We start from the raw sequence: 25,690 nt of genomic DNA, 5'->3' as shown, positions 1-25,690 counted from the left end.
CTTACACAACTTGAAAAACACGATTTTCGGTTATAAGAGTTGTACCAGTTTTTTTTGACGCGAAGTGTACATATATTATTATATTTTTTTTTTTCAGAAAATACTTATTTATGTAAAACTTTTCCAACAATTATTGTTCAGAAATCATTTGTGGCATTTTTCAATGTATTTGTGTGTGTTTTATTCTTTTATTTTTTTAATTTTTGGTATTGTTTTAATAAAATTTTTTGAAAAGTAGTAAGTATTAAAATTAGTTTAATATTTAAATAAAATATAAATAAACTGTTTAAAGTATATTAATTTCGTTGAAATCATAATAATATAAGTATAACTTCTTACGTGCGTACAAAGTACACACACATTCTTTTTTATTCTGTCGTCTACAGGAGATTTTCCAGTTTTCATTTGTTTTAAGGCATTTATAACTTTCTCGTTAGTAGTTTCTGGTAGTGTTTCAGATTCTACATTTAGTATTCTTCGTTCCAAATCGTGGATTTCGGGTTTTGCTGCACGGACGAGTATAATTCTGTATAATAATCTTCAACAGAGCATATTGGTACTTATCTGATTTTTGTCGTTTATAATTTCATTTTTATCTATGTGGTGTATTTGTTGACGGCCTTTGCTATTTAGAGCTTTGAACTACTCGTGTTTATCGCTATATTTTCGATCTTCTGACCTGGCATAAGAACTTCAAGTCACATATTTAAAAGCGAAGAAAGTAAATAGACATTTTCGTAATGTAGTTTGCGATGCGACTTGGGTCAATAGGGAACTTGCACTAAAAATTTTTTTTGTATAAAATTGTTAATTTATGTTTTAAAATGTTATATTCAAAATATTACGTATTAACAATGAATAGTGTACGTACAACATCTAATCAAAGTTCCGCGCCGAAAATTTCCGTTTTAAACAACTTCAAAAGCGAGACCTGTGGTCTGACGTCACAGGCCACTCGTATCGTTTGTCCGTTCGGGGTGGGCCATTGCATTTAATGCAGTTTGCCCATAGATAAATAATATAGTTGAAATATCTTGTTTTACTCTGTGGCAAAAATGATTTTTTCTGTGACAGGCAAAATATTAACATTTTATCTCTGTTGACATGTATCAAAAAGTTCTTTTTCATGAAATTACTTTGTTCGTTTCTTGTGTTGAAGAACAAAGAAGAAACAAGTAACTTAAAAATAAACAAAACTTTTAGTAATAAAAGTAAGAGTAACTAAAAAGTATTGGTGCTACTATAGTATGCGGTCTACAGTCGGGTTTCTACTACAGCTTGCGGTCTACCGAGGGATGCGGTGTAAGTATAAACTGAGATGATAAAGATATTAACTTGTAAAATTACAATAATGATTCTTCTTATTTATGCGTATTATTAACTTTGTAAAGAAGGATTTTGTTGCTGCTAATCACCATAATCTTTTCTCAGAAGGCTTTGAACACAATAATGAAAGGCTCCAGTAGGTACTAATAAACATTACAATAAAATATAATCTTTATTATAATGCAAATTACACCGTAATCTTTTCCAGGATATACGAAATCCTTCGATTAGAGGTAAGTAGATCAAACCCACGGGGTAAACCGTATAAGTACTATAGTATAATGGTACCAAACTATTGTTATAAACGGTTTAAACATGCTTATTAATAACTCTTACTTATTTGCCTTGACACCTCGCATTTCTCCAATAGAATAGCTTTTACTACTTTTTATAAAAGTTGCCACGATGAAGACATCAACGGTAGGTAAGTTAGTCAGATTGACCTTTTGAAAAACCCTCGTCCGTCATATTATGCGTTTTAAACTCTTTACAAGGTAGCACTCAACTTTATCAATTTCAGTTTAAAACTAAGCTGATTGGGGAACTACTTACTACAATATATAAGATGAACATAAATAATACCTAGGAATTTTTCATTAAAGACGATTAAAATGTAATATACCCGTGATACCTACCTTAATCGCGTTGTTTCCGCCGGTTCGCCGGTGACGTCGAACCAATAGAAGGACGTTCAAGAGCCTCCTAAGATATTTGAATTTTATAGCATTTTCAAAACGTCGTAATTAGCGTACGGGTTAAAAATATTTGTTTTTTTCGCATGCAAGCGTTTTAAGATCATGTTACCTTATGTTTTTTAATATCATTTTAATATTTAAAAATTTTTGCAAGTTCCCTATTGTACAGGTGTTAAGTCTTATAATAAATTAAAAAATAGAATACGTCTTTCTTTTGGAGAAAAGTCAACATAGACATTCAGTTGGGCTAATGTAGCGAGAGCCCAACGCCACAGATCTATTAGTACAGTTGAGTCCACGAGTCTTTACCCGTGCGTCATCATTTAAAGCATACGAAATAAGTCGGAAATTTACTAAACGCAACAGCAAGTGACAGAAAGTGAGGATTACTCCGATCACGGGTTATAGTATAAAATTTGACGTTATCAAATAAACAGAATATCAAATTTAAGTTTTGCTTTAAAATTTTAGTGCATAATTACAGCTACATTTAAAGTAGCTTAATAAATTATTTTATTATCATTGATTAATAAATAAATACATAAACAATTTATAAAAAAATTCAATAACATATTTTCTTTTTGTTATTTTATTCACTTTGGCGGAACATTAAACACAAGCATTCCTTAACTGTGTCAATGAGGTTAGCTTTGTACGTTGTCAAAATTAATCGTAAAATAACATAAACTTACCATAAAATTTCAAACTCCAATATAAAATTAGTTGTGGTTTGTATACTATAAAAAACTTCAAAATGCAAAAATTCGACAAAATAACTTAAATTAATGATGGCATTTTCAAGTAGAATGACATTCTAGTAATGTTTACATATCCATACCAGTGCGAATTTTACTACACGTAATTTGCCGTGTAAAGACAGAAAAAGTAGGGATATCCGTAAAATATTTGCGAATTATGTACCGATGGCCTTAAAAGTAATCAATAAATTGTAAATGTGTGTAAAATTTCCAGGAAAGTCGTTGGACTATACTATTGTATAAAACTAAAGCATATTACCTTTCAAAACTAATTTTTTCTGTATCAATATATGTGGTAACGATTGGTGTTGTCAGTCGCTGAGAAACGGATTCTTCGTTTGGCATTAATATACTTAAAGAATCCTCGGTAGTCTTCATTTGTTCACAGTAAACTTGTTGGAGATCGTGATCTATCTCCATCATAATAGCACCATCATCTAAAAAAGTATATTTTAACAATACAAAAATAATCATAGTAATAAAAGCATAATACAGTTAGTGTCTAGCAAACTAGCAAACGAAAAAGAAAATCGTCTGTACATTATATACTATACTATACTATATAGTTATAGTTTTAACTAGTGGTGTTCGACTAAAGTCGATTCGCTAATCTGGGCCATAACTGTTAGTTCAGAGAAATAAGGGAAAAAATATCCTGTTGGTGACACAACCCCCTCCAGGCCGAAACCAAATTTTTTGAGTAGTATGGACATCTATAATAATAACCTATATGTTTCCTGCAGCCAATTTTGATGATATACATAGTTACACCGATATTCCTAAATAATAAGGCTATAACATACTAAAAAAATCACTTAAATCGGACAGCTGGTTTAGGAAATCCAAGAGATCAAACATGTCCCATTTTTAAGGTGTTCCTTTAATTTTGCCGGTGTGTATATAGGTTAGCTGCAAAACCACCCGACCCATCCAAAAAGTTACTTAGTAACAGTGAACTCTGGAAGCTTTAGCTTTTTAGCCTTTTTTGGAAGCCGTTATAAACCGGTCGCACTGCAGTCAATTGCCTTACTGCCTGCGGGCAGCTTGTGGCTATCTGTTCTGACACTGTATCCTTCAGCAACGTTGCGTAGATCACACGGCTACTCAGCATTCAATCTATCGATCTGCATCTTGTTTAATATATTCCTTAGACGAATCGCCCTTGTGATTGCTTGGTAGGAGGTGTTATCGAATGCTCCCTCTATATCGTGGTCACACCAACATAACCTCTTGGTTTTCCACAACGTACTCCATCTTCTATACGAGATGGTGCAGTCCTGACTCCCGCTCAATAGGCTCACTCTCCCTGCTGCATCGGACTTTCAACCAATACACCATCCTTAATATGCCTATCGGGCAGTTTTTCTAATCTTTAGTACGAATGACTTATCGGCCGTAGGGTTAGATTTCCCATTCTGATTTTGCCAGATGTGGGTACAAAGACAACCTTAATAGCCTCCATATCTTTGGCATGCACACCAGTTCTAAGCCAGTCCAGTTCTAAGTCACCCAAATTATCATAACAGGGACCAATAAATAGAATAAAATAAACGAAAAGTAGAAAGCTGATTAAACTTGGATGGGTCAGACAAAAGACAGACGGATGGGTAATGTGCTTTGCATGAGTGCACTTATTAATAACATAAAATACCTAGCGTCTAAGTTGGCGTTTTAATGATAGTTTCTCCATCATATTCGTTCGCTGTACACAATGTAGTACCTACACCACCCTGAAGAGTTTAGCTAATAATCATTGGTTTGCTTTTACAAACTTAAAACCATTTCTGCTAAGAAATTTCCACCTTATACAAAACCAAACAAACATTGGACAACAAAATTGTTTGATTATTTTGAATTGGTGCATTTAAAGTTTAATTTGGACAACAAACGTCAACTGCATCTAGCTTAAAAAGCAAATAGCATGTTATATCTAACTTAAAATGACTTAGTAAGCACATACAGCATGTTCAGTTTTAAATTAGATATACGACCTATAATTGGCAACACTGCACGCCGTCGAGTACCAGGCGGTCCCCACTTTCACGCTAATGCACCGCCGTCATTCGGCAATTAATGAACGATAGTCGTATAAGCAATGTTGCCGATTTTAGCGCGTCCTTCCGTCGCTTATATCTAATTGAAAACTAAACGTATAGTATGTTAAACCATATAATATTAAATGTACTAAATTACCGCTTTCTCTAAAAGATTTTAGTTGAAATATGTAACTCCTCTCTCCCTTTATTGGTGTACACATCTGAATTGCTTTGAGAATTCAAATATAATATTAGTAAATTACAAATAGTAATAAAAATATTAATCATTTATGTACATGAGTATATCTCCAGCATAAACAAGGTTAAAATATTTCGCTAAGCATATAAAATTTTGCTGGAGAAATTTTTTTGCGTCTGTCTAGGGTTTCAAATTTATTTTATTCTCTTATCAAATATACATGGTGTTTCATTAACAATTGTCCATATGGTAACTGGAGAAACCTTAGCACAAAATACGAAGATTTAACCCAAAACACTTAAATAAAATATTCCTTCTTACCGAGATACAGAGTGTTTTATTACAAATATTCTAAAATGATTTTCGTCCATTGTTAAAGCAGCTTTTAATATTTTTTGTTCAAACTTAACACACAGTTTACACATGTTAGGGTACTTTAACTAGTCTTCAAAGGAAGTTTTCCGCCGTTACCAGAGGCGTGCTGTAGGGATATATACTTCATTTTCGCCCCCTTTTCCCCCTCACAATCTACGCCACTGTCGTAATAATCATTTCACCATGTTTTTTTGATTCCTTGTTACTTTTTACATAAATATCATCCTTTTGTCTTATTGCGATAAAGTAAGTAGTTTTCAAGTTATTTGCGTTTAAAGATAATGGATTCCATAAGAGTAACTATGTACCTTAAACTACATTCAATAAGATTGTGTTTAAAATACATAATCTTATTAAATCCATTACATTAAAAGGCAAATAACTTGAAAACTACTTACTCTATCGCATTGAGACAAAGGATGATATTTACGTAAAAAGTAACGAAGAATCAAAAAACATGCTGAAATGATTATTACAACAGTGGCGTAGATTGTAAGGGAGAAAAGGGGCGAAATGGAAGTATATATCCCTACATCACGCCTCTGGTAACAGTGGAACACTTCCTTTGAAGACTAGTTAAAGTACCCTAGCATGTGTAAACTGTGTGTCAAGTTTGAACAAAAAATATTAAAAGGTGCTTTAACCATGGGCTAAAATCATTTTAGAACATTTGTAATAAAACACTCTGTATCTCGGTAAAGAAGAATATTTTATTTAAGTGTTTTGGGTTAAGTCTTGGTATTTTGTGCTAAGGTTTCTGCAGTTACGATATGGACAATTGTTAATGAAACACCCTGTAAATACTCTGTCCGGAATATTCCCCTTGTAATCTTAAATTTAGTAATATGTTCAGATATCTATATATTATGTCCGTAAGCTGAATTCAATAGAAAACGCATTTTGATTTTTGTCTAAGGACACTCTTGATCAAAAGATATCGAGATGTAACTTTTATCATCGAGATGATACAAATTTTATAAGGTACTAGTACACTTTAGAAGACCAAAAATAATGATTTTTTTTCAAGAATTTTTTTCTCAGAACCTTTATTAAAAATGAACATAAAACTGATAAATTAGTTTTTATCACACTTGCAAACTTTAGCATCTTTTGTCAAAAATCCTCTTAATGCCACGATAACCGAGTTGAAATTTTCTCCTTTTGAAATTGGCATTGGTAGCTTTGAAATACAATTGCTTGATTTAAAAAACAATGAGATATAGCGCTCTAAATTCGAACGTCTTTGTGTTGAAACGGAAATATGGAGAAGAAAAATTAGTACACGACACAAGTGGACTGCTTTGAATGACCTGGAGAAGGAAGACATGATCATTTTTACGCTTGAAATAATATTTGTGATTCTTATGATCTGCTGAAAAAGCTCGCGTTTGCTGTTCTTTCCCTTTTCAGTTCTATATAATATCAGAATTAAAAAAAAATGAATTTTGTGCCAAACATTTTGTAAAAAATACGGTGTTTTAGGAAATAAAAAACCTACAAAACGAAAGAAAATAGAAGTTTCTACGATTATTAGAGCCGAAGATATCGCCAAAAACGAAAAAAACACGTTTTAAATTTTTGGGGGGTTATGTGTGGAGCTAAGCTAAACATTTTTTTGGTCGAATAGTTTTTGATTTAGAACTACATGGTATTTTTCTTTTTAGAATATCGCTGGGGGCATTTTCACTATCTTAACCGGCTAGCTAGACCCTATAGTTTTATTTAGTGTACTACATATTTAGTGCAATAAAAGTTTACTGAACAAGCAGATTTGGCTCTTTGGCTAATAAGTTTGCCAACCACGGGTCTAGGAAAAATTCCAACGAAATATTCCGTGTACTCAAAATATGAGTAAAATGAAAAATTAAAAAACAGCTGGTTTCAATCCGGTTCAGAGGTGATGCACCATCCCCATACGTACGTTTCTATCTCTATAGACGTTTTCTTTTTTCGTTGGAATTTTTCCTAGACGAATAGACGAAATGTGATTGCAAATTGTAGAGTCTTTCCTCTTTTTTATTCGTCGTCTCCTTGCTTTATAAATTGTAAAAGGCAGAAATTAAGGATGTTACCAGAAAGTAGTTCCACGAGAAATTTCAGATTTATTGTTTAAATCTGAGACTTATGATTTCCCCCCGCAATTAGTTCAATTAATAAATAAATAAATTTGTTCAACATCATTCTTGATTATATTTTGAATATTTTATGTAGTTATTTAAAATTATTGCGTATTGGTGATAACGTTTTCGATAATGACGTTACCAAACAATAAAACTATTATATTGCTAATGTTTATTATAGACAAGGCGAAAACGGCGGGTTCGAAGGGAAAATATTCCCATGAGATTTTTTTGCATAATCACATTCGTGAGACATCCCAGAATAAGGTTCAAGAAGTCGCCCAAGTGAAAAGTGGGCCAATTTTTTTTTTATTCAAATTGCAAGAATCAATATTTTTGGCCCGAACAATTTTTTCTTTAATTTTTTGGACCATTCTGGACAAAAAAGGTCTCTTATAATTTTTCTCTAAAGTTGATCGTTTTCGACTTATAAGCAATTTAAAATTGAAAAAAAAACGAAAAATGGCGATTTTCAAGGCTTAATTACTCGGTTAAAAGTTATTATTATGAAAGTCAATATATGACTAAATCAAAGTTTAAAGCCCCCCCCTACAAGATCCTGAAGAAATTTTTGTCATTATTTTATTACTAAGCTGTTATTTTTAGGTAATAATAATAAGCGCCATGCACGTGTGCGGGGCTGTAAATGCTGAGTGCGAGAGAGAAGCTATTCCAGCAGTCCAATTGTGCATCTTACTCGCACTCACATTTACAGCAGCGTCAATACGATACAACCACTCATTGTTATTAATTAAAAATAACAGCTTAGTAGTAAATTAATGACACAGATTTCTTCAGGATCATGTAACGGCGACTTTAAACTTTGATTTAGTCACTTTCTGACTTTCAAAATAATGATTTTTGACCGAGTTATTAAGCCTTAAAAATGGCCATTTTCGCGTTTTTCAAATTTTAACTTGCTTATAACTCGAAAACGATCAACTTTAGAGAAAAATTATAAGAGACCTTTTTTGTCCAGATTGGTCCAAAAAACCTAAAAAAAAATTAGTCCGGGCCAAAATATTGATTTTTGCAATTTGATTTAAAAAAAATTGTTAAAAAAAAATTGGCCCACTTTTCTCGTGGGCGACTTCTTGAACCTTATTCTGGGATATCTCACGAATGTGATTATGCAAAAATATCTCATGGGAATATTTTTCCCAACGAACCCGCCGTTTCCGCCTTGTCTATTAAGTTTACTAATGATCTAGTTATCTATTGGTTGTAGTAAATTATCATCAACAAATAAACGAACATCAATACGTCAACATGGAAATGTTACTGAAGAATTTAATATAATTACAATTTTTTATTTATTTATTGTTTACTTTAAGGTACTAGAACACCAGGAGCGTCATTTGAAATTTTGTTTGGGGGGGGCAAGCACTATATATACAATACATTATATATGATGTTATGATGAATATTGATGTATTTTCTGTAAATTTCAGTCATTTTCAGGGCCAGGGGGGGGCAAATGCCCCCCCCCTGGACGCCCAAATGACGCCCCTGTAGAACACTTTAGAAGACTAAAAATACGCATTTTTTCAAGATTTTTTTTCTCAGAACCTTTATTAAAAATGAACATAAAACTTTTTACATATTAATATTTAACTCAAAGGCAAGCCGCACACCAAAGAAACATGAAACGAAAAACATGAAACATGAAACGAAAAACATGTTTCATGAAAAGAAAACACTGCTAAACAAATCTCAAAGTCCGCCTACAAATTAAACGAGTGTGATTCATGCTCATGACACATTTTTATTTTCGGAGAGTTTCATAAATGGCCGGACGTATGTTTATTTAGCAGTGGTTTATTTCCATGAAACGTAATTTACGTTTCATGTTTCTTTGATGTGCGGTCTGGCTTAGAGAATACAAAAAATATATCTTTTTTCATTTATGCACCTACACTAATATTAGAGGGCGCCAAAGTTGAGAGGCCTCAAAAAAAAGTAGTTCCGATGGCGGGCAGTTGGATACATAGACGATGCAATCTCAGGATTGGGATCTCTGAAACAAAAAAATCGTACGGCATTTGAAAAACGAAGGTTTCTTACGTGACAATTTACCACCGTTAGTGAAAAATTTCGCAAAAAAAAGATTTTACGAAAATTTGAAAAATTATTGTGAAAAATCGTCCGTTTTTCTTCAGTTTTTCATGCTTAAAAATATGTATTTTTTATTTTTTGGTCAAATTGTGGTAAATTGTCACGTAAGAAACCTTCCTTTTTCAAATGTATTACGATTTTTTTGTTTCAGATATCCCAATCCTGAGATTAACTGTCCGCCATCATTTTTCGAGGCCTAGACTTTTGCGCCCTCTACAATATTAGTGTACGTGCATAAATGAAAAAAGATATACTGTTTTGTACTCTCTAAGAGTCAGATACTAATATGTAAAAAGTTTTATGTTCATTTTTAATAAAGGTTCTGAGAAAAAAATTCTTGAAAAAAATGATTATTTTTGGTCTTCTAAAGTGTACTAGTACCTTAATAGACCAGGACGCATCTGTAAAAATATTAGTACATTTGGACGTTGAGAGGTGACTCAAATTTTTTTGCAGAAATTGCTTGAAAATAAATCAAATAAGAATATTTGAGTTATCCTCCCGCTCAAAAAGGTCCGGAACATTATTTAAATAATCAAAATGTTAAAAAATTAAGCAAAAATTCGATTTTTTTCTTGGTTTTTTGATTATAACTTTAAAAGTATTCATTTTCGAGAAAAGTTGTACTGACATAAAAGTTTCATAATTACATACATACATACATAATCGGTTGCCTCTTTTACCATATTAGGTGTCGAGGATTCCTCCTTTATATAATACCCTCTGCAAATTTACGCCACTTCTTCCTATCTGCTGCTAAAACTTTTGCTTCTTGCCACGATGTTCCTCTTTTCTTGAGTATTTCGTTTACACTAGTGTTCCAGCTTTTCCTTGGTCTGCCCCTCCTGCTTTTACCCACTGCTTTGGCCTCCCATGTCATTTTCACTTGTCTCTCACCACTCATTCTTATCATGTGTCCAGCCCATTTTAACTTCTTTTCTTCAACTTTTTCGTTGAGCGATTTTACCTGTAATTCATGTCTAATATCTTCGTTTCTTCTTTTGTCTAATCTTCTTGCTCCCACCACTTTTCTTAAGTATCTCATTTCTGTAGCTTGTAATCTTTTTCTTTGTCTGTCATTAAGTACCCAGTTTTCTGCCCCATATATTGTAATTGGCATATATACAGTTTTATATACTGTCATTTTGGTTAGTTTCATAATTAAATTTCCTATAATATAGAATTGGTTAAAAATTTAAAAAATAGTCACCCTTGTTGCAAAATAGCAATAATTGTGAAAAAACCATACAAAAACAAGTATTCGCATTATACGTTTTTCAACCATTTATGCTACACTTAGGACCTTCATATTTCACCCTGAAAAACTATATGATACAGTAAAAGAATACTGTATATTTCATTAAGATCGGTTCAATAGATTTTGCAAAATAAATTTTGCAATCCAGCTTTCGTAAAAAAAAATCATTTTTTCAAAATGTTACAGAACTGAAAATAAAGCAGATAGCAAGTTGAAAATTTTTTTGCGAATAGAAGTGTACTGTACCTTTCATTTGCAATTTTGCAAAATGAAAATCGATTAACACCACGGCGTCAGGAATTTTTTTAAATAAACAATGATTATTGGTGCTACGCGCAGGACAGAGGATAGTTTGTTTTGATTGGGCATTCCAATGACCTTTGATAATGATTGATACATTTTAATTTTTATTACATTTCGATATAAATAAATAAATTGTTTATTGCAAAATAAAAACACATACTCTATCCTTTGAAATAACACTTTTATTAGCAAAAACTTTCTTTGTTAATATATTTTAACTTAAATAATAAAAGTTTATTATTTTTAAACATATGCAATTGTTTAAATAATATTTCACAAACAATAATAAAATTAGTTTGATTTTTGTGGAATTAAAATATTAAAATACAACAAAATATAGAGTAAGAAAATAATATATTAGATAAAGATTGGAAGAAATTTTGGTGGAAATCAACTTGTGTGAATTGAACACCGCTGTCCTGCGCGAAGCACCAAAAATTATTGTTTATTTCAAAAATTTTCCGACGCCGTGGTAATGAATCGATTTTAATTTTGAAAATTTCAAATGAAAGATGCAGTACACTTCTATAAGCAAAAAAAATCAACTTGCTATCTGCTTTATTTTCAGTCCTGTAACATTTTGAAGAAATGATTTTTTTTGCGAAAGCTGGATTGCAAAATTTATTTTGCAAAATCTATTGAACCGATCTTAATGAAATTTACAGTATTGTTTTACTGTATCATAAAGTTTTTCTAGGTGAAATATGAAGGTCCTAAGTGTAGCATAAATGGTTGAAAAACGTAAAATGCGAATATGTACTTGTTTTTGTATGGTTTTTTCGTAATTATTGCTATTTTGCAACTAGGGTGACTATTTTTTAAATTTTTAACCAATCCTGTATTGTAGGAAATTTAATTACGCAACTTTTATGTCAGTACAACTTTTCTCGGAAATGAATACTTTTGAAGTTATAATCAAAAAACGAAGAAAAAAATCGAATTTTTCCTTCAATTTTTGACATTTTGATTATTTAAACAATGTTCTGGACCTTTTTGAGAGGGAGGATAACTCAAATATTATTATTGGATTTATTTTCAAGCAATTTCTGCAAAAAAATTTGAGTCACCTCTCAACGTCCATCTCAAAACAGATGCGCCCTGGACTATAAGTAAATATCCACAATCTAACAACTCGTACAATAGGCCAGCGTGGTAGCAGACAACACTGCAATCGCGGCAAAACACAGAAACTTGGATATAGCTGTGTAAGAAATCTATAGCCGGCACTGAAAAAATAGCCATAAATCCAGAAAAGACTCAGGCGGTAATCTTCAAAAAGAAAAGAGATACACAACACAAATTAGCAGCCTACCATAGCATGTTACATAGACTAACAGAAATTCCCATGTCAAAAAATAACTTCGAGAAAGAATTGAATATCATTAAGAGGAATCAGTAGCGATCAACAGGTAGCGAAAACGCGTTCCAAGATTGCGGCTGTAATTTTGAATATTTTTTCGATATATTTGGCACACGTATTCGTAATATAATAAAGAATGGCGGTACAGAGCCCAATTTGAAAAATATATTAATATGTGGAAATTACTCTGTAATTAAATACAATATTAACAAAACGAGCCTGTACCGCCATTAAGAAGAACAAAAAAATACACTTTCTTCAAATAAACTTTTTTATCCGATGCCTAGATTTTGTGTAATTTTGGAACTACTAAAATTTTTTATTTCATTAGTATGTAGTTCCAAAATGACACAACATCTAGGCATGGATAAAAAAGTTTATTTGAAGAAAGTGTATTTTTTTGTTATTCTTAATGGCGGTACAGGCTCGTTTTTTTAATATTGTATTTAATTACAGAGTAATTTCCACATATTAATATATTTTTCAAATTGGGCTCTGTGCCGCCATTCTTTATTATATTACGAATACGTGTGCCAAATATCTCGAAAAAATATTCAAAATTACAGCCGCAATCTTGGAACGCGTTTTTGCTACCTGTTGATCGCTACTGTTTCCTCTTAAGCAAATAGCAGGAAACAATGGATACAACGAACAAAGACTAAATAAAATTTTAAACCAAAAACTGCATAAGAAAGCCCTGAAATTAGTCTTCCCACCACCAGAGAAAAACCCACTACCTTCTGCTCCATTACATATACAAGCAAGATATCAACAAAAATAGCCAAACACATACGACATCGAAACAAAAGAAACGAACAACACCAGATTTCAGAAAAAACAACAACTTAGCAAATAAATTAAGACCAATAAGAGTCAAAAGAAAAAGCAATTGACCATTCCAAATCACGTGATATATGACCGGAGGAGTGCAAAAATTTAATAATATAGGATTTACATCAGTTTTTGTAAAGAATATCCTGTTTGGTTTTGTTTTTTATTGTTAATTGTGCAGCGAAATTGTGATAGCAAATAAATATAAAGTAGTTTATCGCATACAGAACTGAATTATCCCATAGTAGTTATTGACATAAACTGGTAACTACTATAGGATAATTCAGTTCTGTAGGCGATAAACCACTTCATATTTAATTTGTTATCACAATTTCGCAGATTTCCTTACACAATTAACATAAAAAACAACCAAACAGGATTTTCTTTACAAATTAATGTCGATGTAAATATTAGATTTTGCCCTCATCCGGTCATGTTTGACAGTTCATTGGAATGCCTAATTATAGAGTGGTTGATACAACTGACATGTGACTGTACAAAAACGTACATCTTTCAAACTGGTAGAACCTTTAAAAACGTATTGGCGATGTTAAGGGGGGGGGTATAGTATTTTTGATTATTTTTCTCGATTTTTTATTCGCTTATTTCATAGTAAATATTTTCAAGAGTATACCTTTAAAATTTCAAGTTAATCCGAGCAAAATTGACGGAGATACAAAATTTTCTTAGTATTATATTGACAAAACTACATTTTTTTAAACGCGTTTTCTGAAAAACATGTTTTTTTGAGGCGGTGTACATCATAACTCAAAAAGTAATGCACCGATCTTTCTGAAATTTTGCACACTTTTTTTTAGATATTTTACTAGGTAGTGACGTCGAGTTTTTGCTTATTTTAATATTTTTTTGTTTATATTACCATTTTTCTCTTTACCGAACACACTTTTTTTGTTTTTTTCGATTTTTTCACTTTAAAGTTATACCATGAATTTAAAAATCAATATAATCATAAAAACTCGACGTCATTATCTCAAAAAACTCTTAAACTAAAATAATCTTTTTGGTTTATATGTTTCAAATGATTCTGTCCGAAGATATGGTGTACACCGCAAATCATCTTCTTTTTTGGATCATCTACTTAAAAATGACGCCACTGCTTCATTTTTTAATATTATTCAATAAAAATTTAACTGAATAATCTTCAAGTGTTGTTCTTTAAGATATCCTTTTACCCATTTAATTTAACCCTACCACTTTCAAGGGAAAACGTTTTAAAATTATGCAAAAAAACGTAGAATTAACTATACCCCCCTTAAGTCACAATGACGACCTCTCGTGGATTTCGGCGGAACTCAAATTGACGCCTTTTTCTTTTTATTGCCCTGCTATAATTGGGGATTGTAATGTCAAATCGTTGTTAAAATCGTTGTCAGTATTTTCGAAAATCAATAAAGTGAAAAATTTAGTAGTCCCATCGATTAATCTACCAGCATCAGTAGAATCCAAAAGAACGTGTTCGTCCTAAATTTACTCCAAATATTCTGCAACACAACATACAAATAAGAACACTTTTGATAAAAGGTTTGTAAGCTTTTAATTAAATCTTTTGTCAAAAATGAATAACCCTTTTCAACTTCGTTGCAACACGAAACTACAGCCGCATCATTATTCCAGTTCAGAGAGTGCAACAAGCACCTCTACCGGTTTCAAAACTTATTAGTCTCTCATCAGGAGGCACATATGCTGCTCTCTTTGACCCAACTAGGAAAAACCCCGGCGTGCAGTTACGGATTGCAACAAACGAAATGGCAGGGATGCCCTAGCGGCAACTGCTAACAAAAGACTAAGTTTTCAATCTAATAGCACATAAAGCAACATCAAACAATGCTGCTCTACATCCTGCCAGATTGAAAGCAATGGGAACCTTCTCTGGTAACACCTCCAAGGCTTCTACAATTTGCAAGCCATAACGGATGCTGAGACTAAGGAAGCTGAGGGAATATTACAATTTATAATTCACGTTTGATTTATTTGATTTTCATGTTTACTCTGATTGGAGTACGAAGGGAACCATTCTCGTTGGAACGTTACCGCGATGAGCAGATGGGACGTGAATTATAAATTGTAAAATTCCCTCATCTTCCTTAGTCTCAGCATCCGTTATGGCTTGCAAAATTGTAGAAGCCTCGGAGGTGTTACCAGAGAAGGCTCCCATTGTTTTCAATCTGGCAGGATGTAGAGCAGCATTGCTTGATGTTGCTTTATGTGCTATTAGATTGAAAACTTAGTCTTTTTTTTTTAATCTTTTGTATTAAAATTTATTAATCATATTGATTTTCGAAAATACCGACAACGATTTTAACAACGATTTGACATTAAAAACCCCCATTATAGCAAGACATTAACACAAACCAGTATAGGATCAGAACCAACATCGAATTAAAAGCACTTTACAATGACACCGATATTGTCCAAGAAATTAAATCACAGCGACTAAGTTGGCAGACCACGTGCACAGACTTCATAACGAGAGACTTATAAGACTGGTATGGGAGGAGATTCCTACAGGCAAAAGACCACTTGGACGTCCCAGAATGCGATGGAGAGTTAACATCCAAGCAGATCTCTGGAAAATGAACATTCCATTTGACCCTAGGTTGATGGAAGACCGAAGAAATTGGTTGTACAGTCAGCCAGGACCCACCCAGGGTTGTAGCGCTACGTGATGATGATGATGATTATAGCAAGGCAATAAAAAGAAAACAGGCCTCAATTTTGGTTCCGCCGAAATCCACGAGAGGTCGTCATTGTGACTTAACATCGCCAATAGCAGGATAACTTATAATAAATTTTGTGGAAGTATTGAAAACAAAAGTTTTTCAGTGTTTTATTGTTAGATAAAATGAACTTCCATCAAGTAATGGTCGAATACATCACTTACAAAAAATACAGGCTGGAAGAACATCTAGCAGTGCAAGACAGACCCATCGATTGGCGGAATGAAGCGAAATACCTAGGAGTCATAATGGACCAAGGTTTAATGTTTACACCACCCTTAAATGTGACAGTCCAAAAGACAGCGGAGGTCAAAAGAGGACCTACAGGAAAAAGACGCAAATTAGCAATGAAAACCAAATTAAGACTGATAAACAGCGTCACAATACTCAATAAAATATGCATCTCTTGCATGGAAACACATGTATGTAATACCAACAAAAGAAGATACAAGCAGAACACAACAGATGCTTAAGAGAAGCTGAAAATGTATTCAGATACGCAGATCACCGCTTCCTGTTTAGAGATCTGAGGCAAGGAAGGGTACTATAGATGATAGAAAAAAAGCCAGAATAAAATTCGCTGACCTTAAAGGCCAATCGAAGCTGATTCTGCGAGATATATTAGGATATGTGGCGACACGCTTCAATTACTATTTTTTCAATGCTAATTTTAAATTCACATTTCTTTTGGCTCATAATATCTATATAAAGAAACCAGATGTTAATGGCCTGTTCAGTTTATGTATGAGAAGCACAAATTCCATAATAGATTACGGTATCAGCTTAGCCACCCTCTTTATGTCAACTTCTTAAAAACTACAGAAATGTTTTCAGCTTTTAAAACGCCGGATCTAATAATTTATCGCCTTTTCTGGCCATATGGTAGAACCACATACATAATGACATATTAGCGTGTGTGGTCTCGTTCAGTCGATTCACAGCCTCGAGTCGATTCACAGCCTCCCGTCGGTAGACACACCCCAGCAAGCGTCGGTCGGTCATAAAACCCTCGCTGAGCAAAACCACAACAAACCCTTACAAGATATAAGCAAAACACGTTTTTTTACCAAAAATAAATAAATATATTATTGACAGTTGTTTGCGTTTTATTAATATTATTTCATTTTTAATTGTTTCCGTAAACCACTCACGGAACAGATATAATGTGTTTCATAGATGAAACCACACGAAACCAAAACAAAAAACGTTAGCAAATATGTAAAAAAGCCAAGATAACATTGTAGCACTATCCAAAAGAAATCCATTATGCTCGCCTTGAGGCATCATACTTCTATCTTCTGTCCTGCATAATCAGGGAAAGATTTCATATGGGAATCCTTGTACCTAGGACCCCAATTTAGCAAGCATGTTGGTAGCAGTTGCCTCCCCAGCATACTGGGGTGGTGGAGGAGAGCCTTTGAAGCATTGGGGTTCGGAGGAATAGTCCCTGATTTACCCGGATCAATTCTCCTCTTTCATAAGTAAACGACTGAACATCCATTATTTTATGTTTATGATTATACAAGGTGTCCCAAAAGTAGTGGAACGGTCGAATATTTTGCGAACTAAAGATCGGATCGAAAAACTAAAAAACACATTTTCAATAATTTTTAAAAATCTATCCAATGACATCAAATACGATCCCCCACTCCAACCTTGGAGGTGGGGTGGGGGTAACTTTAAAATCTTAACACATTCACGGACATGACTGCACATGAAGTCACTTACTCCATAAGAAGATGTGTTTACATCTGAAGCGTGTCCGTGAATTTGTTAAATAGAAACCCCCAGGTTTTATTGCAGATTTGGATTTCTTGTGTAAAAGTAAGCGACTTTTATTCGAGATATTTTTTCGAATTATGGATAGATGGCGCTATAATCGGAAAAAAACATTTATCGTGATACCATAGGTAAATTATAGAAACGGTCTAATATCTCGAGAAATACACTTCCAAAAAAAAAAACAAAAAATGCGTGTTTAATATTTTTCAAAAACCCCACCCCCTAGGGGTGGAGTGGGGGGTAACTTTAAAATCTTAAATAGCAACCTCCATTTTTTTATTGCAGATTTGGATTCGTCATGAAAAACTAACATTTACTTGAAACATTTTTTAGGATTGTTAATAGATGGCGCTATAATTGGAAAAAAACGATTTATTAGCGCCATCTATCAACAATTCTAAAACATGTTTCGAATAAATGTTGCTTAATTTTTCATGGCGAATCCAAATCTGTAATAAAAAATGAAGGTGGCTATTTAGGATTTTAAAGTTATCCCCCACCCCACCTCCGGGGGTGAGGTGGATGGTCGTGTTTAGCGTTATTAGATAGGTTTTTAAAAAATAATAAATACGTATTTTTTGGTTTTTCATTTGGAAGTGTATTTCTCGAGATATTAGCGTTTCTATAATTTACCTATGGTATCACGATAAATTATTTTTTCCGATTATAGCGCCATCAATCCCCAATTCGAAAAATATTTCGAATAAAAGTTGCTTACTTTTACATAATAAATCCAAATCTGAAATAAAAACTGGGGAGTTTCCATTTAAGATGACAAAGTTACCCCCCACCCCACCTCCAGGGGGTGGAGTGGGGGGGGGGGGTCGGGTTTGGTGTCATTCGATAGATTTTTGAAAATTAATGAACACGTATTTTTCAGTTTTTCGATACGATGTTTATTTCGAGAAATATTCGACCGTTCCGCTACTTTTGGGACACCCTATATAATTATACAACTTCCAAATAGGTCACAATCATTATTCTTAACTGCCAGTTAACCAAATGATAACAGAGACGTAAAACGTAAAATGTATTATTTTTTAATGTTTTAAAGATGTAAGGTAATTGAATACTTACTGTGTCCTTGAAAAACATAGCTTCTATTTCCTCTTTGCCAACTGGTATGATCAAATCCTAAAAGTGTTGTGTCTATCCTAACACTAGACCCTTGTTTGTAAACCTTGTAAATATCACTTGGGCACATCCTGGATACTAATGGAACTAAAAGTAAATGTATAAAGCTTAAAAGAATATAGAAGAGATAAAAACAATTTGGTATATGGGAAAAAAGGAATGCCATGTTTATTCTAGTATTCACCAGAGCAGTGGTTCCCAAAATGTGGGTCGCGACCCCCTTGGAGGTTGTGTTAAAGAGCTGAGGGGGCCATGAAATGATTTTTCCAAAAAAGGGACTTTTTTTTACAAGGATGTTTATTGTTTAGCTTAAGGGCGTAGGCGAAAAAATTCGTGCCAATGCTTTTTAAATCCATATTAATCTTTTTGGAATCCTGAAAAAACTAATAAATATTTTTGAAAAATTTAAACTCAGAATGAAAGATTACATTATTACCGCGGGCCGATAGTTCTTTAGAATAAACAAAAAGGTTTCTTTTGAGTGAGATATTTGAAATTAAAAATCACACTAAATTGTCTCTTTTTTTTTTCACCCCTGTAACTTATTAAAATAAACATTAAATAAGTTTTCAGGGACTTTCCGCCCTCGGTAATATAATCTTTCATGCTGCGTTTAAAATTTTTAAAAATACTTATTAGTTTTCTCAGGATTCGAAAAAAATGAATGCATTTAAAATGTATTGGGCCGAAATTTTGCGCCTACGCTCTTGAATAAAAGTATGTGAAAAAATTGCCCCTAATTACCATAATATTGTTGTCATTTATTTAGGAACATAGGCTTGACTACCTCATAAAACATATTACTTAAACAAGGTTTTTTTTTGCTTGAAAAATCAAGAAATCAAAAAAAAATAAAAAAAGTTTGCATAAAAATGCTCAGATTCTACTATTTCAAATTTCAAAATTGTCATATTACATGCTTACCCCAACTGGTAAACTCCCACTTCATTTCTACATAAAAATCTGGAGCTTCTTTCAATCGGTGCAATAACTGTGGAATACCTGCCATTCTACTGGTATACCTCTGGAAATCCCTGCTTTCCAAAACTATCTGCACTAGTTCCGGGTCCCCTGTAGCGACTGCTTCTTGTACAACTGAAAAGATATAACAAAAAAGAATTCAATTCCAGTATTAGTTCTGCAGTCCAGGAGGCACCAGTCGGACCTGAGATTTTGGTAGAAATGTGTCTGAGAGGGTATTTATAACTGAATTTGAACATCCCCCAGCTGAACAGTTGTAGAAATTTCAGGAAAAAATTTGGAACGAAAAATCGGCGTTACAGTCCATTTTCTTTTAGTTTTTATCGTGATTATCTTGAAAAATATTATATATACAGACTGTTTAGTGTTTGATTAGATATGCCCCAATGAAGTAAGCGCTAGAATCGGCAACATTGCCTATGAGAATGAGTTGCATTGCAACTGTAAAATGACAAATGACTGAAAGAATCGACGCGAATCAGATGCGTAGGGCTTTTCATTCACAGTCATTTGTTTCGAGCTTCTATCGTAAGTCGTATAATCCGTGTATATTAATATTATACACAGATTATACAACATATGACAGAAGCTCGAAACAAATGACAATCGATGAAAAGCCCTATTATGTAGGCAGAGTGGAAGCAGTATTGCCATTTATAGTGCGTATATCTAATTGAAAATCAAACAGTCTGTATGACAAAAATGGATGAAAGTAAAATTGTTAGCAATTAAATTTCCTATTCACACACTCTTTCCAATGGCTATACAGCTCAAACTCAAGTTTTGACCTCCTCCAATCTATGCCTCCCACCTTGCCAGTCCCGCGTCTATCTTCTCTAGGTTCTCACATCCAGCAAATTTTGCGCGTCCGCTACCACTTCATCCTCTCACCTTTTTAGTGTACTTCCTTTTACTCTTGCGTCCTTAATTTTACTACCTAGGGCTCTTTGTAGCCTCCATTCTCACTGCATAACCAGCCATTGAAGTCTCTGAAGTTTAAGGAATTCTGAGATTAGTAGCTCTTTGAACAGTTGGTAGTGGTTGTAATATAATAATACTGGTAATTCATGGTTGTATCTGGATCACCATATACTTCGTTTTCTTTAATAGGTCCAAATATCTTCCTTTTTGAAGTTATACTTCTTTACGATCGAGAGTGAAATTTTATAATGCCGAGCGCGTGCGCACAGACAGTATGTATTTCGTTGCTAATCTTTCAAGATATGTATGAGCGCTGTCAGCGCAAATAAGTCATATCATATCATATAAAAGGATATGTTAGTGTTTTTAGTAAATGTATTATTTATTATAATTTTTATATCTTTGGATTTGTCTTCCTCGGGAATAAGATATTTTATAATAATAGTAAGTATATTTAAAGTATTTTTGGATACTTCACTTGGTCTACTAAATTTGTCAGTATGTATGAGAAATCTTGTAACCTGTCAAAGCAAAGGGAATATAGCTCAGTGGTAGAGCGTGTGACCGGAGATCAAGAGGCCCAGGGTTCAAATCCTGTACGATTCATATTCTTTTTTTTTATATTTTTGGTATCGTTTTAATACAAAAATTTTAAAAGCAGTAGGTAAAGAAAGTTAGTTTAATATTTAAATAAAATGCAAATAACCTGATAAGTATATTAATTTCGTTGAAATCATAATAATAGAAGTATAACTTCTTACGTTCATACAAAGTACACACACACATTCTTTTTTTTATATACAGGGTGTAACAAAAATACAGGTCATAAATTAAATCACATATTCTGGGACCAAAAATAGTTCGAATGAACCTAACTTACCTTAGTACAAATATGCACATAAAAAAAGTTACAGCCCTTTGAAGTTACAAAATGAAAATCGATTTTTTCGAATATATCGAAAACTATTAGAGATTTTTTATTGAAAATGGACATGTGGCATTCTTATGGCAGGAATATTTTAAAAAATAATTATAGGGAAATTTGTGCACCCCATAAAAAATGTATGGGGGTTTTCTTCCCTTAAACCCTCCCAAACTTTTGTGTACGTTCCAATTAAATTATTGTTGTGGTACCATTAATTAAATTCAATATTTTTAAAACTTTTTTGCCTCTTAGTATTATTTTGATAAGGCTGTTTTTATCGAGTTGCGAGTTCGTTTTTAATATGTTTACATAAAAATTTTATGGGGGTATTGTACCTTTAAACCCCCCAAATGTTTGTGTACGTTCCAATTAAACTATTACTGCGATACCACTAATTAAACACAGTGTTTTTAAAACTTTTTTGCCTCTTTGTATTGTTTCGATAAGGCACCTTTTATCGAGATGTGGCTTCTTTTTTAATATGGTTCAAAATATACCTAAAAATGTAAATCATAAATAAATTTTCATGTTATTACCAAGTCTCCATAACCGTACTACTTAACCATATACAAATATGTGGTGGATTATACAAATATTCAAAATATCTCGATAAAAACTGACTTTTCGAAAAAGTACTAAGAGGTAAAAAAGTTTTTAAAACATTATGTTTAACTAATGGTACTACAATAATAATTAAATTGGAACGTACATAAAAGTTTGGGGGGATTTAAAGGAACAAAACCCCCATAAAATTTTATGGAGTGTCCAAATTTCACTATAATTTTTTCTTAAGATACTACTGCCATAAGAATGCTACGTGTCCATTTTCAATAAAAAATCTCTAATAGTTTTCGATATATTGGAAAAAATCCATTTTCATTTTGTAACTTCAAAGGGCTGTAACTTTTTTTATGTGCACATTTGTACTAAGGTAAGTTAGGTTAAATCGAACTGTTTTTGGTCCCAGAATATGTGGTTAAATTTATGACCTGTATTTTTGTTACACCCTGTATATAATATGGACCTTAAATAGGGCTTTTCTTTCAGGTACTTCCAGCTTTCTTTTCGTATTTTCTGTAATTACTTATGTCTCATATCCATAACCTATCCACACTGCTTGTGCAATTAATAAAAAAAACTTTTCCAGTGCACAGAAACAAAAATTTTCTAACAAATTGTAAAAATAATAATTTTATAAATGTCTTTATGGAATATTGGAAAAAACTTCCAAGTTTCTAAAAATTTAGTATGAAAACTTTTAAGTTAACTACAAAACAAGGGCTTGAAAAAAAATCCGTTAGCTTTTTTCTGTTTTTGCAAAAAAAAATTTACAATTGAGCTCTCTCCGAAAAATTCGAAAAATTTCAAAATAGCTCTTTGTTATGTAAATCACTGATTTTTACGTATAGAAACACAAACAAGCGTTCTAACCCATTTTTAAAAATAATCCTGTCGCCAGGGGGGGTACAACGGCCTCCTGTATTCAGATGGACTTACCCAAGTTTTTATTATGTATTTTGGCCCGTAGAACACGAATTTTTTGGGTAACAGTTGATCCGGATGTCGATAAGATTGTTATAAACAAAGAAGTTGAGGAATTACATAACAGCGATTTCTCGCAAAACAAAACATGTTTTTGTATTTTTTGGGCCATTCTAACCAAAAAATGTTCCTACAAGTTTTTTCGTAGGATGTATAGTTTTCGAGATAAACGCGGTTGAACTTTCAAAAAATCGAAAAATTGCAATTTTTGAACCCGAATAACTTTTGATTAAAAAATAGAAAACAATTCTGCTTACCGCATTTGAAAGTTCAAGTCAAATTCTATCGGTTTCGAATATATACATTGCTAAAAATTTATGTGTTTATTGCTAAAAAAAGCTATAAACACATAGTGTTTCCCGTGCCTAATACATGCGTTTACATGCATGCTACGTAGAAATAGCCTCGCTTGCACTTGTACCTACTCTACCTACTCGTTCGATTTTAAATGAGAAATCATTGAAAACATCACTCCAGCACTAGGTGTTTATACTTTTGTTTAACAATAAAATAATAAATTTTTAGCAATGCAAATAACTAAAACCGATATACTTTGACTTGAACTTTCAAATGCGGTAAGCAGAATTGCTATTTTATTTTTTAATCAAAAGTTATTCGGGTTCAAAAATTGCAATTTTTCGATTTTTTGAAAGTTCAACCGCGTTTATCTCGAAAACTATGTATCCTACGAAAAAATTTGTAGGAACACTTTTTGGTTAGAATGGCCCAAAAAATACAAAAACATGTTTTGTTTTCCGAGAAATCGCTGTTATGTAATTCCTCAACTTCTTTGTTTATAACAATCTTATCGACATCCGGATCAACTGTTACCCAAAAAATTCGTGTTCTACGGGTCAAAATACATAAAAAAAACTTGGGTAAGTCCATCTGAATACAGGAGGCCGTTGTACCCCCCCTGGCGACAGGACTAAAACTAAAATCGGTTAATTAGATGAGTCTGGCGAGTTTTTTAAGAGTAATAAAAGTTCTTTCTTATTCTTATGCCGTTTGTTCTTTCTAAAATTGTTTCTTATTCCTTATTCAAATTTATTTTTACAATAAAAATGTTCATGATTCAATATCGTTAAAATGTACACTCACCGGCACAAAAAACGGGCACCCTAAAAAATGGGCCAATTTTAATGACTTATATTTCCTAAACCTGATATCCGATTTAAGTAATTTTTTAAATGTGTTATAGCCTTATTCTATAACAATATCGCTGTAATAATATTGTTGTTAGACAGGTACATTGTCATTGTATACAGGGTGTACGAATCAAACTGTGTTTTTTTCTCAAACTTTGGAACACCCTGTCTAATGTTCTAGCTTTTTAAAATACTAAAATTAAAACCCAACTATAGCCTCAGGTTTTCTTAACATTCTGTTTTTGGATTCATTCAATTATGTTGGATAATAAAAAAGTTAGGCACTTTAACAACTACCCCTGTTTTTCGTCAATACAGGGTGTTTTTAAATAAGTACGGCAAACTTTAAGGGGTAATTCTGCATGATAAAATAATGACAGTTTGCTTTATAAACGTATGCCCGCAAATGCTTCGTTTCCGAGATAGGGGGTTTTGAAATTGTTCTTAAAAACTGACGATTTATTTATTGCTCTAAAACGGTTTGTGATATGCAAATGAAATTTGGTAGATTTTAAGAGGTAGTTATTGCGCATTTTTTGGCATACAATTAAGAATTTTATATTCACCATTGGCGTGCATACGGGCATAAACATTTTAGATATATCCCGTATGCACGCCAATGGTGAATATAAAATTCTTAATTGTAAGCCAAAAAATGCGCAATAACTTCCTCTTAAAATCTACCAAATTTCATTTGCATATCACAAACCGTTTTAGAGCAATAAATAAATCGTCAGTTTGTAAGAACAATTTCAACACCCCCTATCTCGGAAACGAAGCATTTGCGGGCATACGTTTACAAAGCAAACTGTCATTATTTTATCATGCAGAATTACACCTTAAAGTTTGCCGTACTTATTTAAAAACACCCTGTATTGACGAAAAACAGGGGTAGTTGTTAAAGTGCCTAACTTTTTTATTATCCAACATAAGCGAATGAATCAAAAAACACAATGTTAAGAAAACCTGAGGCTATAGTTGGGTTTTAATTTCAGTATTTTATTAAAGCTAGAACATTCCACAGGGTGTTCCAAAGTTTGAGAAAAAAACACAGTTTGATTCGTACACCATGTATACAATGACAATGTACCTGTCTAGCAACAATATTATTACAGCGATATTAATAAAGAATAAGGCTATAAC

At 32.7% G+C, this 25,690-nt stretch overlaps 1 protein-coding gene across 1 annotated transcript in view; it reads right to left on the bottom strand.

The window, feature by feature from the left end:
* LOC114339268 (ankyrin repeat domain-containing protein 13D) overlaps positions 1 to 25,690 on the bottom strand; it is a 73,141-nt gene that overhangs the window by 40,221 nt on the left and 7,230 nt on the right. Inside the window, exons 3-5 of the mRNA XM_028289898.2 lie at positions 19,955 to 20,125; positions 18,974 to 19,117; positions 3,039 to 3,216 (exon numbers count right to left, since the gene is read on the bottom strand). Of these exons, the coding sequence (XP_028145699.1) occupies positions 3,039 to 3,216; positions 18,974 to 19,117; positions 19,955 to 20,125 (493 nt within the window). The remainder of the gene's footprint in view (positions 1 to 3,038; positions 3,217 to 18,973; positions 19,118 to 19,954; positions 20,126 to 25,690) is intronic.

Source organism: Diabrotica virgifera, chromosome 5, assembly GCF_917563875.1.
Source record: "Diabrotica virgifera virgifera chromosome 5, PGI_DIABVI_V3a".
NCBI classification, from domain to species: domain Eukaryota; kingdom Metazoa; phylum Arthropoda; class Insecta; order Coleoptera; family Chrysomelidae; genus Diabrotica; species Diabrotica virgifera.
This window is presented reverse-complemented; position numbering and strand designations above follow the sequence as displayed.